General features: G+C 46.7%; 1 protein-coding gene across 4 annotated transcripts in view; it reads right to left on the reverse strand.

The window, feature by feature from the left end:
* The window catches only part of CLPB (ClpB family mitochondrial disaggregase), a 146,320-nt gene that overhangs the window by 62,885 nt on the left and 69,753 nt on the right, over positions 1-13,682 (reverse strand). For all 4 annotated transcript variants that reach the window (XM_082340329.1, XM_082340327.1, XM_082340326.1 and 1 more), the window contains exon 5: positions 6,525-6,653. In XM_082340329.1, coding sequence (XP_082196455.1) covers positions 6,525-6,653 — 129 coding nt within the window. The remainder of the gene's footprint in view (positions 1-6,524; positions 6,654-13,682) is intronic.

Here is a 13,682-nt window from a genome sequence, read left to right on the forward strand (position 1 = left end):
CACTGCAACTGCCTTGCTGTAGGTCTCACCTAGACAATTAAAATAGCTTTCAAATGAAATATTTTCCCTTTCTCCAATCATGCCCCTCCTAATATATTTTTCCCCTATTTTCTTTAATCTTTCTTTCAAGTATAACATATATACAAGAAAAGTACAAAAAAGGCATAAGGATACAGCTCAAAGAATTTTCACAAGGTGGATGCATAACCAGCACCTAGATAAAGAAGCAGAACATTATGCACCTCTGAAGCCCTCATGTGCCCTTCCCCAGTCACTACCTACCCTCTTGAGAGTAACCACCATCCTGACTTCTTACACACTGGGTGATTTGTCTACTTTGAACTTTATATATCAGTCCAGTCATATAGTTAGTACTCTTCCATGTCTGGCTTGTGTCCAGAAATGTTAATTTGTTGAGATTCATCCATGTTGTTGCATACAGCAAGAGTTCATTCGTTCGTTTGTTCATTTGTTCATTCATTCATTCTATTATTCCATTGCGTGTCCATAATTTATCCATTCAACTACTGATACACATTTTTGAAACTTCTAAACCATCTTTCACATTAAACATAAATCTGATCCTTCCCTACCCTTAATCTTAATGGTTTCCCACTGGAGGATAAAGTTCTATTTCCTTAGCAGATCTTATGTTACAGGGCTTCATTATTGGTTCCTGCTTTCCATTCTTCAATTCATACCCCATAAATTCAGCTCTTCTGAACTACCTGCCGTGTACTGAATAAAGTATGCTGCTTTCTACTCCATACCTCTGAACATGCTGTTCCCTTTGCCTTTCTTCCTCATCCACCCGGTAAACTCACATATGCATCCTTTAAGACTTAGTGTAAACACCATCTCCTATACCATGCTTTCCCTGCTCTCTCCAGAGATTTAAAAGGTCTTTTCTTTGTGATCCATCAGCACCTTCTATACATCTCCATTAATACATCAGATAGCAATTTTTTGCTAAAATGTCTGATTTCCTCACTGACCTATGCGTTCCTTAAGGGTAAAGAACATGTCTGGATCATCTTTTATTTCCCAGGTGCCTAGGGGGAAGCCTATGACAGGAGAGATGCTCAATAAGTGCTCGAAAAATGAGCGAGAAGACTCGCCGAGGAGTTACATAGTACCATATGCGGGAGCTGGAAGGGGTCCTTGGAATCAGCTACACTAATTTCTCTATTTTACTATGGAGGAGAAAGGTTTTGCCTAAAGGAGATAGAGTTTGCTGGTGGCAGAGCCAGAAGGTCTGATCTTCAGCCCAGTGCTCATTCCCCTTCCCTGCATTGCTGGCAAGAAACAGAGGGTGACATTTCCATAGAGGACAGCCTGGGGCAAAACCGATCCCCTCAACATCTGGCAGTGCAGCCAGATGGGCAGACAGTGAAGTGGAACAAGAAATGGAGCTCTAAGTTTCTAGCCCCAACAACAAAATAATAGGCTGTTAAAGGGAAGACATCAGCACTGGAAAGGTTCCTTGCCTCAGGCGGCAATGGTTGGGAATTTAAGGACGGCTGGTTAACACTGACAACTGAGCCCTGTACTTGGACAGAGGGACACGGAAGGGCAAGAAAGTAGGTAGGAAAGAGGCTAAGGGAAGCCCTTGGGAAGATGCTATTAGGTTTCATGAAGCCCAGTGTTTCTGAGGTGATGAGCACTGGTGGCTGAAAAGGCAGGGGCACTGTGACTAAAAGAAGGAAGATAGCTTCATACGTGAAGCTCTAAAAAGCCAGATATATTATGACACTCAGAGCAAGTGAGCCAGGAAGCAAAGACACCACATCTCCAGTGGCATCCAAATCTACAGTGGCTCTTAAGATTCCGGCGCATCCAAATATGTACTAAACTATGTGCAGGGCATTGTGGCAAAGGAGGCAGGGAAAGTAAGACATAACCCTCGCCCTCAAATGACCTCAGTCTAGCAGGGGAGACTGGACCCAAATCACAGGGAACAGGGAAGACTTTAGAAGGGAGATGGCATGAGAGCTGCGGATTGGCTGGTAGAAAGCATTCCACTAGGCTGAGAAACAAAGTCTTGAAGGGAAATGAGAGGCAGAAAGACCTGCATGAGTAAAGGCACTGAGGTAGGAACACAGAAGTGACGTTACGCTGTACCTGGAGTATTAGGGCAGCAGTGGGAAAAAAAAGTTAAGTGAGGGTCAGACTAGAACAACTCTAAAACCAGGTTAACAAATTAGGATGGGTAGGATTCCTTTTTTTAAAAAAATACATGAGCACTGGGTGTTTTTCAAGTTAATAACAGATATTATATGTAGAGTGCTTACTCTGTAGAACCTACACATGCCCAGTCCTACAAAACCTTAGATGGTAGGTGGCACGCTCCCATTTCCATATGAGGAAAGAGAACTGCAGAGCGGTCACAGCTTAGCCAGGACACACAGCTATTAAGGGCAGGGTTGTATTCAGATCCTGACTCCACAGTTTATGCTCCCTCCTTGTGGTCTTTCTCACTTGGGGTTTCTCCTTTGAACCACAACTGGGAAATTATTTGAGTAATGATTTTCTCAACTCTCTCAAGAATGGTACATAACTCGTACCACTTTAGATGCCTGGGAGAGAAATTAATTCCTTGTGTGCAACAGACGCCTTAGAACATTACAGCTTAATTTTCCAGAGGAACCCTGGTTGAGAAAGGCTGCATGACAAGAGATATGTTTTAGGAAAATCAATCTGGCAGTGGGATCACATCCCTGGGAGGAAAAAGCTGCAAAAGCACCTAAGCAGCCTCAGAACTACTGGGATGAGTCAGCTCCAGGGGCTTGAGGAAGGAGGCCCCCATCTTCTCTAATTACTTGTCTTCTCAGTTGTCCTGCCCTTCCTTCATTCCTCCAACCTTTTCTTGTACTTGGCAGTCAAGTGCTGAAGCAGAGCCTTCCTGCTCATAAGCCAGCAACCCAGGCAGAAGCAGCATCTTCAGAGATGAAAACCACAGAAGCCAGTGCACCCACTTTTCTGTGGAGGCTGGGGGTAGAAAACTGGCACTACTGAACTCAGAACTCTTCCACAGAAATCCATCTGGCAAACTCCTATTACTCTCCCTGATAAGGCTGAAGCACGCCATCCTCTGGGAAGCTTTCTGTGACTGATTCCACCTCCCTGCTCACCAGGCAGAAGCAGGTATTTCCTCCTCGGTATCCCCACAGCCCCTTGTCCAGGACCCTGCTGGAGCACCTGCCTGCTGTCCCTGCCTGTCTCCATGTCTGTCTCCTCTACCAGTCTGAGCCTCTCTCAGGGTCAGGGACAGTTTGCCAGATCCATCTTAGGATGCCCTGAGGTCCATGGTCTCAAAGATGGCAACTGGCTTACCCAGAGTCACACTACAGAGCTGAGATCAGACACACTACAGGTCTGTCTGATCCCCAAGACTGTGTTCTTTTCACTATGTTACAGGGTCTCCCGAAGATGAAGAAGGGCCTTTCTGTGCTAAGCACCCAGCCCAACACTGAAGAGTTCAGAGGCGGTGCTATCAGAGTAGACCAGACCACCTGGAGAGGCTTCCTTAGAGGTAGATCCTTGAAGAGTCTGAGGATCTAGCTGAGAAGAGAGGGAACATGATGGTGTTTTAGGCAAGGTGGGGAAGTTGTGGGCAGAAACAGAATTAAGAAGCCGTTAGGTAGGAGTACAGGTTTCATGGGGGAGGAAGGGGATTACAGCTGCCAGGTGAGAGTTTGATTTCTTTATACAATCGTGGAGCACCTACCTGTACTAGGAGCTTTTATAGATGTCATCACTAATCCTCATGCCCACTAATCACTGTGATATTTCCCAGGTGTTACTTTACAGATAAGAAAACTGAGGCTTAGAGAGTTAAAGTAACACGTCCAAGCCAACAGAGCTAGTAGCTGGGGAAGCTGGGATTCAAACCCAGGTTGGTCTGACTCTGAAGCCTAAAGTCCTTTTTATTACTCCATGCTGTCTCTTAAGAGGTCAGAGAACTTCCCACATTACCAGACTCATGCTGCTGCCTGGACCTCCCCCCAGCTCTCACGTGGGGACTGCTGATCAGAGGGCAAGCGCGGCTGTCCCCTCTAGCTCTAACCCTCTAAGATCTGGGGGCCCTAAATCCCTGTGGACTAAGCAATTTCAACGACAAGGGTTCGGTGTTGACCTCGTGAGTACACGCTGGCCCTGTGTCTAAACCTGCCTTGGATCTCACAGAGAAAGCCTCTAAGGTGCTGCAGCAAAGCCAGTGGCAAATATAGGCTAAAAAAGCTGGATGGTCAGGAAGGCAGGGTCTGCCTTCCCTGAAACCTTCTGGAGGAGGTCAGCTGAGGTCAGAAAACTTTGGAAATGTCACTGGCAAGAGCCCCTAGGACAAGGGAGCAGGATCCTGCCTCTCGGTTGGCTGGTCACACACACAGGCAGACCAAGAGAGGTCAAGGGGGGAGGGAGGTCAGAAGTTGGCAAGCCTGCAGGCCCTGAGTGACGGCCACTTGTTCAGGTCAGGAAGGGAGAAATAAGTGGGTTAATGGTTTTGGCCCTTGAGGCTGGGAGGCTAGGGCAGGGGGTGTAAATGGATTCTGGGTAAAAAGGCAGGTGGGTGAACTGTAAAGGTGGGGGCTAAGGGCATCTGTTCCAAGTCAACAAGCAAGAACCATGCCCCTGGAACGGCTCAAAGGGCCAGCCTTGGCCTGGGGGGTGAGGGTGGAGGGGTGCTTCATAAAAGGCCTGTGTTTCTTCATTTCAAAGGTGTTCGATCTGGAAGGCTGGGGAGAAGGACTCTTTTTAGAGTGAATTCCCTGTCTGCTTAGGGGCTGAGGGGAAGCAGGGAATGTAAACCACTGGACAATAGCGGGGGTATTGATTGATTTTAAGGCATGGCAGAGAGAAGCTCCATGGTGAACACTCCAATTCCTAGCTACAGATGTCTCGTCGGAGAGCTTTCCAAAGGACAAAGTGAGTAGCATCTTGCTTGGGGACGTTTTCTAAGTCTCTGCTTCCGGGAGCAATGAGTTCTTGCTCCAAAAGCATCAGTCATCCCAGGCGCTGTCACCACATCCATGAGCAGTCCTGCCCCTCACAATGTACATGCCCCAGACCAAGGCACACTCTGGCTGCTCTGGGGCAGGTAGGTCCCTTGTAGGCTGGGGATATGGGCCAGGCCTGAGTCTTAAGTGAGTGTGGCTGGGGCTGATATAAGGTGGCAGGATTTGAGGGTTATTGGGAAATCCTTCCAGTCCAATCACATGACAAGGACTAGAAAATGATCTGGGGAGGTTGGGCCAGGGAGGCAAAGGCTCTGGGACTGAAAGAACTTTCTTTCAAGACTGGGTTTTGAAAAAGTGATTGGCTGCAAAGGACAGGTAGCAGAAGATACAGAGAAGAAAATCACACCTCATTTAAAAGAATCTATTTCAGCCAGTCAGAGAAGAACTAAAATGGAATGGACTCCTAGGGAAGAAGTAGGATTCCCTGAGTCCCTGAGAGAATCCAAGGAAATGCCAGCCAGCCAGCTGTTGGAGAGGTTTCTGCCAGAAGAGAAGTCAGGCAATCAGGGTAACCCAGAGGACTTCTGAGGATCCTTCTAGCTCCCAGGTTCTATGAAGAATGACCACTGACAAGGAATACCCTGGTGTCCAGGCCCAAGAGAGGGTCCCTAAACCTTTAAGAAGTGTAAGTGAGGGCATAAACAGGCAGTCAATGCCATACTCACTCTGGGGCCTGGGCACCACACATCCTGGCAAGATGCTTCCCTCCCTATTCCAAGGAGAGGCTGGAGTGGGATGAGGGAAAGTGACTGCGTGGGAGGCATCTGGCAGGGTGGCAGGTAACTCTGTAGAGGGCCTGGACAGGACCAGACTAGCCTGAGTCTGGGGATGGTACGTATTATCCCTCCAATTAAATCAATGCTCGCTAAAGGAAGGGTATTCAATCATTCAACAAAGATTTACTGAGTGCTTACTGTGTGCCAGGTACTTTACCAGGTGCTGGGAATGAATCAGCCATGGTTCTCGCCTTTGCTTTCAGGGAGCTCAGAGTCAGGTTAGAGAAAAGGCTACTGAACACACAAAAACAATTCCAGGTTGCAACAAGTGCGATGACAGAAAAGAGTAGGGTACCATGACCCAGAGTAACGGAGGGAGCCTAATTTAGACTAGGGTGGAGGTGGGATCAAGGAAGATATCTTTGAGACTGGGGTTAGTAGAGATTTGAAGGGTCTCCCCCTTGGTCCACCAGCCCTGCTCTACAGGTCACAGGGGAGAAGAGAGGACACTTTGGGGGAGAGCAACAATCAGGAAAACTCTCAGAGCATGTGCAGACAGGCAGGATGGCACGGTACATCACACAATCACAGGCAAAGAACGCACTCCCACCACATGAGGGCAAATCACACATGCACACGGCCACTCTCATGAAGTGCAGGCACCCTCGAGGCATTTCCAGCTCTAAGAGGGTAACAAGGCTCTGGGGAAGCATGGCATTTCCAGGGTAGAGAGGTTGCTAAGTCCTTACTCTCTTTCTCTGCCACCCCCCGCCCCATTCACCCATGATCTCACCTCCATCAAGCAGCTCCTTGACGGTGCGGTAGTCGTCGGCAAGGACAGCATAGTGCAGGGCTGTGCAGCCCTTGAAGCTGGCACGGTTGTTCAGCCGGTTGTTGAAGTCATCCTCTCGGGTGACCAGGACTAGAGGGACAGCAACACAAACCCTTCCATTAGCAACAAATGCCATGAGCTGCCAACCTCGTCTTCTTTCTCTTGGCATTTTAATTCCCTCATTCACACATCTACCTACTTACTAAACAAATAGTGGCACCTACTATGTGCCTGGCCATCTGTGCTGGGAAAGAGGAGGTAAAACAGAGCCCATCCACAAATGTTTACTGACATCCATTATGTTGATAGGATTCACTTGGGGACATGGAAATGAATCAGACATGGTCCCTGACCTAATCTGACAAAGGAGGCAGACAGTAGACAGATGGTTACAGTATTGTTTGAGATAAATGCTATTATAGGTATAACGGGATGATATAGAAAGCCAGAAGGGAGCTTAGCTCAATTTGGGCATGAAGAGAGGATCTCAAAAGATGACAGTCTTGAAAGGTGAAGAGAAGTTATCCGGGTGAAGAAAAGAAGGCTAGGGTAAGACTCGGGACAAGGGACTTCCCTGGTGGCGCAGTGGTTAAGAATCCGCCTACCAATGCAGGGGACACGGGTTCGAGCCCTGGTCCGGGAAGATCACACATGCCGCAGAGCAGCTGGGCCCGTGCACCGCAACTACTGAGCCCATGGCTCTGGAGCCCACGAGCCACAAGTACTGAGTCCGCGTGCTGCAACTACTGAAGCCTGGGCGCCTAGAGCCCGTGCTCTGCAACGGGAGAAGCCACTGCAATGAGAAGCCCGTGCACCGCAATGAAGAGTAGCCCCCGCTCACTGCAACTAGAGAAAGCCCACACGCGGCAGTGAAGACCAAACGCAGCCAAAAATAAATAAATAAATAAAAAAAAAAAAAAAAAAAAAAGACATGGGACAAGTCAGGAAAGAGTCAGAGGCTGTTCTTAGCAGAACAGTAACATACCTCCTCTGTGCTCTGAAGATGTCTACAATCTAGTGAGTATTTAATATTTTGTAAAGAGCTTTTAAAATTTATAAAAGCCATTAAAAATTTGAAAGTACAAAGAAGAAAAAGCATCATTATCTCTGCAACTTGAGAAACTGCATTTAGTATTTTGGTATATGTCCTCTGATATCTATATCTATATCTACATCTATATCTATAGGTATAGCTATACCTGCATATATATCCTACAAAACTGGAATTTACTATATTGCAATTTTGTAATCTGCTTTTTTTCCCTTAATAAATGTACTGTGAACATTGTTTTTGAAGGTAGGAAGAATAAGCATTTCATGTGTCAAAGAACCAAAAACCCCCAGGCTCACTCTAGTGCTAATATCAGTGACTCTCTCTCTCCAAATTGATACAAAAGAACCTAAAACCAGTTGCATCACTCTAGGTTAGGTGACCACACATGTCCTTGTTCACCTGGGACAGCCATGACTTATGCTTGTTGTCCTAAATGGTCCCAGTCTAGACAATATTTGGAAGGATACCCAACCTCTGGGCCCTCCGTTGGGAACCGAGCCCCCGTGGAACGATATCTATGCTGCTTAGGTGATGGGGTTTCTTTCTGCCTCATGCAGAATTATTGGAGTTCTTGCCTTATGTTCCCTCCTGAGCTTAGTTCATTGGAGGAGGAATTTGGGTCCTACCTACCTGTATCCACTCCTCCCCGAGTCCATGGCACAGGGCCTGCAGAGGGCAGGCTCCTCCTACCTCCCACTGGATAAAGGCGTGTAATTCATAACCTTGCCTATGTAGTCAAAAGCACCAGACAATTCTGAAACCATTCTTTTCCAAGCTGTCTTGGAATGGAGTCTATGCATTTTCCCCTCCTACAAAACTGAACTTGCTATTAAAAGTCCCAAAAGCCAGAAGACTGTCATGCCTCTTCCTAATCCTAATAGATTTCACTTACTGACCTTCCTCGACTCTGTGGCTGACATGGTCATTTCACACAATCTATTTAATTCTCCTAACTACCTTATATAGTAGGTATTATAATTCCCATTTTATAGATGAAAGCTAAAGCACAGAGATCATAGAGCTAATAAGTGGTTAAGTGAGGATTAGAACCCAGGTTTAATCTAAGTCCTCACCCTTTTTTCCCATCTTATCATGCTGTCACTCTCATTTTGCAAATGAGGGAATCAGAGCCCAGAGCCCAGATGTTCTGGTCCCAGCCTTGGCTCCTACTCCCTCTTCTTTCCCTGCTCAAGTGAAGGTGCCAGCACACTCTCTATGGAACTTGCCCTAACAGAGATCAGCCTGAGGTTTGTAGCTAATACCGGATAAGCTTGCTTAGGTGGAAGCATTTCAAATGTTTGGTCAAAATGAAGTTGTTGGAGTGTGTAACTGGAGAACAGACCACACTTTCTTGTGGTCTGGTGAATCAATGGTCCATCAGCTCCTCTGTACCAGTCAGAGGCTCTCCTGACTGATGACCCCCACCCCTGGAGTGTTATCTGACCTTTCCTGGAGCAGGGAAAACAGGAAGAATGCCTCTGATTAGCTAACGTGTAAGTCCGTTGTGCAATGGCATCTGCATTTTTCTCATAAGAGCCCTTTAGGACCTAACTCGGAGATTAACTCTTGGTCACGAACAGTCTCATCAAATCATGGTAAGGGATCTTGTTTCCAGCCCACTGCAGATTAGAAGAAGCAAACTAGAAGGCTAGGGAGAAGTCTTCAGAATCAAGTACGCTGATTACAATCAAGTGCTGACCAGGCAGGGAGGGAAAAGAACAGCACAATATAAAGCTGAAAGAGGAAGCCACAGAATACAGTGCCTCAAGAGCCCCTAGGGCACCAGTGAATTGCCACATAGGACATTAACTGCTAGATATAATGATGGACCTGAAGAAAAGTGATAGCTGGTTCAAGAAAGCAGGAAGGGTATAATCCATTTTACAAAGAAAATATATCATTCATTCAAAATATATCATTAATGAACACCAGTGCATGGTGGTAGCTTCTGGAGATATACTAATAAGAAACACTTCTTGACTCTTAGAAGTTAACAGTCTAATGCAAGAATCAGACCACTGAATGGACAAATTATAACACTGTTTCACGAGTGCAAGATAGAGCTATACACAGGGTGCCTACCATAAAAAAGTAGATGAACTCAAGGGACACAGCTGGGCTATTTGGTTCAGGGACAAACATCAGCAGAGTGGCAGTGTCACAGCCCAGCTAATAAGGAATGTCCATGAAAAGGGTCCCTGCTCCCCTCTGAGGTCTCATCACTTACCATCCCCTTCCTAATGCTCTTTCTTGCCTTTTGGCTTTTGCAAATACTATTCCACAGCCTGGAACATTTCCCCCTCTCCCATGCCTTCAGCTGACTAACTCCAATTCACTTTTAGGCCTCTGATTAGAAGTCACTTCCTCTAGTGATTCTTGCTGAGTTTGAGGTAGTTACTCCTCCCAAGAGCTTCCCTAGCACTTCAGGCATCTCCCAATTATGGTATTTATTACCCACTCCATTGCAATCATATGTTTACTTGACTACGTTCCCCACTAGACCAAAAGCGCAATGAGGACAGGAAGTATGACTGTCTTCGCCACAGTTGTATCCCAGTGCCCAGTACGGTGTCTGACCATAAACATGTGCTTAACAAATACTTGTTGAATCAGCAAATGCATACATAATACATAAATAAGGCCCTAATATTACCTTGTTTTTGGAATAATAATAATAATGCCAGCCAGCAGTATTTAGTAGAGGAAGTAGAGTGCAGCTGTTAAATAAGTGAGCTCTGGAGCCAGACCACTTGTGTTTGGGTCCCCATTCTGAATTTACTGACTGTGTAATCTTGGCTAACTCACCTAACCTCTCCATGCCAAGTTTCTTTTTCTTTTTTTTAAAGAGGTAATTCTTTTTTTTTTAAATTTTGGGTTTATTTATTTATTTATTTATTTATGGCTGTGTTGGGTCTTCGTTTCTGTGCGAGGGCTTTCTCTAGTTGTGGCATGTGGGGGCCACTCTTCATCACGGCGCGTGGGCCTCTCATTATCGCAGTCTCTCGTTGCGGAGCACAGGCTCCAGGCGCGCAGGCTCAGTAATTGTTGCTCACGGGTCTAGTTGCTCCGCGGCATGTGGGATCTTCCCAGACCAGGGCTTGAACCCATGTCCCCTGCATTGGCAGGCAGATTCTCAACCACTGCACCACCAGGGAAGCCCCATGCCAAGTTTCTTTACCTGTAAGCAGAGATGATAACAGTACCCTCTCATAGGATATTGTAAGGACTGAATGAGACACTGTGAGTAAAGGGGCTTGGAACAGGGCCTAACAGTACCTCTTAGTCAATGTCGGCTATTATCCTTACTGTCTAGTCTTGTGCTTCCAAAAGTGTATTCTCTCTGTGAAAAGAGGTTTGGGGAACCCTGCATGCACTTTTCCCCTCCAAAAGGCACAGTTCTGAGTAAGAACCATCTGTTTAATTTACTCAGCAGTTTTATGTTTGATGGCCTCTTTCCACCCAACCCTTGTTAAAATCCTGCAGTACTGGTGTTCCATGGAACACTCTTTGGAACTGAGCTGTGCATAACAATCTGTAAAGCACTTCATTTACTTATTTATTTCAGAATGACCCTGTGAGGTGGAAGTTCACTCTCCCCATTTTATAGATGGGGAAGCTGAAGTTCAGCAGTGTGCCACAGTCAGTCAGCGGTGGAGCTAGAACCCAGTCCAGGTCAGCTAGGCCCATTTCATGCTCTTAACAGTAAGCTCTTTTCCCCTCATCGCCCAGTTTTAGAAGCCCTGACCCAGGATATCTTGCTGAAACCCCCAGATCATTAGATCTCATACTCTTCTCTATCCAAAAAAAAAAAAAAAAAGACTAAAGGTGGAAAGGAGGTGTGTGCAGCATACACCCTCATGTTCTTACTTGCTCTCACAGAGAAAGCAGAAGCAAACCCACAAGAGCTAAAGTGACTCATCCAAGGCTGGCTCACCAGCTGGCCACCATGGTGGTCTTTTGAGGCCCGGTGTTTACAGCTGGTCCTCAGCCAGTGAACCATCCCCTTCCCAAAGACATCTACCAGCCTATCTCCAGCACACGGGGAGATGGGCTCAGGCTCCTGCTTCCCCTCCAGGCCAGTCATTCCTGTCCCTTCACCCTTGTGGCCACAGGAAGAATGACAAAGCATTACTTTGTCATCCTTCTGCTCCCACCTCTGCCTTTTGATGTTGCAAAGTCTATAGCACGGTGCCGTGGCCAGGGTCAGTCTGAGTGCCATGGCAGGTGTGCACCTGACGTACACTCTGCAGGATTCCCTGCACTTAGCAGTGCCAAGGAGTTAGCAGAGGTGAAAGTTGTCCCCAAAGCCCTTCCTATAGCCTGGCCACTACTCAGCACTGCTGAAACTGCAGAACAAAACAAAACAAAAACAAACCACTGCCTCCCACAATAAGAAACAGTAATTTAAGGTAAAGGAGTCACACAGTCCTGAATCTTAGCTCTGCCACTTACTAAGTTCTTCTATCTGTAAAATGGGCATGACAAGCAATAATTTGAGGAATACTAAATATTAAGTATTATGAGAATAAAATCTGATAATAGATTTTTAAAAACATTACCACAAACATTTAGTAATGCTGTTTTCTCCCCTGGGGTAGGCACTGGGGATGCAGAAGTGAATCAGACATGGCTTCTGTCCTAATATTGCTAAGACTATTGGAGGAGACCGAAAAAAGGCACGTGAGGCAAAATGGGTGGTCTCCAGATAACAAAAGCTTTATTATCATTGCCTTGTGTGGAGGAAAGGTAACCCTAGCTAAAAGTCTCTCCCTCAGGCTCAGCCTCTACCCGCCACGCCCAGGAACTTATGCCATCTAATGTCATGGAGTGTCTAGCAGCGCCTTTAAAAACGTGAGCATGCGATAGTGAGAGGCCCGCGCACCGCGATGAAGAGTGGCCCCCGCTTGCCACAACTGGAGAAAGCCCTCGCACAGAAACGAAGACCCAACACAGCCAAAAATAAATAAATAAATAAATAAATAAAATTAAAAAAACAAACAAACAAACGTGAGCATGTCTCCATGAGAGGGAACCTTTAGGACTAACCTGACAAACACAAGGATAACCTCTTACATTTGTGCAGCACTTTACGGTTTAGAGACCGCTTCAATGCAATTGTTTCCTCACCCCAGGTCAACCTAGGACAGATAGGTCAAATATTATTCTATTGAACAGAGGAGGAGACAGAGGTAAAGAGGTTGGATGGCCTGCCCAACTTGGATTGCTAATCGGTGGTGGACCAGGACTAGGTCCTGAGCCCGCTTGGCTCCATCCTCCATATTGCACAGCTTCTGCCAGTGCCCACAGGCTCAAGTCTCACATACCCCAGCATCAGAGGACCCGGCTTGAAGCTCAGGGACTAAGCTAAATTCTTACCAAGAGTCTCCAGGAAGAAGCCTCTGGGCTCACAGCTCCCTCCCCACAAGGTGTTGTGTATCTACCACCTCGTTAAATCCTTACTCCTACTGCCAGCATCAGCAAGCTGCCTCCTCAACTTCTGCGGGCACTGTCGGCTCTGCCTCTTGTGATGGGGCAAGAGGGAGACTCCCTGTGCTGGGTCACCAAGAGACCATCTCTGAGGAGGGCAAGGCTCTTCATTTCCTTCCACAGCCTGGAGGACCCTCCTTCCTCTCCAAATCCTAACTGTTCTTTAAAGCCCAATTCAAGGCCTCCTCTTCTAGGAAGTCCTTTCCTCCCTGCTCTGCCCTGGATGCCTATCATGTTGATTGTGTGTATCCATTTACCACTTACTTATTGATTGTCTTATAACAGCTCTTGTAATACTTTCTTGTGTTAAAATTTCCCTTCTGACTCCCTAATTTCCTCATGGATGACAGAAACTAGTTCATAACATTTTCTGTATGTATCTCACCCAGCATCACTTCAGTATTTCATGCAGCTTCAGCAACGAGCACACAGGAGCCTTCATTCACCCCCTGCCCTGGAGCACACCACTACTGAGCACCTCAGCACAGTGAGTGCTATGAAAGGCATGTGCGCAAACGGTCTGATGGCAGCAAAGACAGGGCACATGTCATGTGGCTTGGGGAGGAATCTCCCAGAAA

Source organism: Balaenoptera borealis, assembly GCF_965194805.1.
Source record: "Balaenoptera borealis genome assembly, chromosome: 11".
NCBI lineage: Eukaryota > Metazoa > Chordata > Mammalia > Artiodactyla > Balaenopteridae > Balaenoptera > Balaenoptera borealis.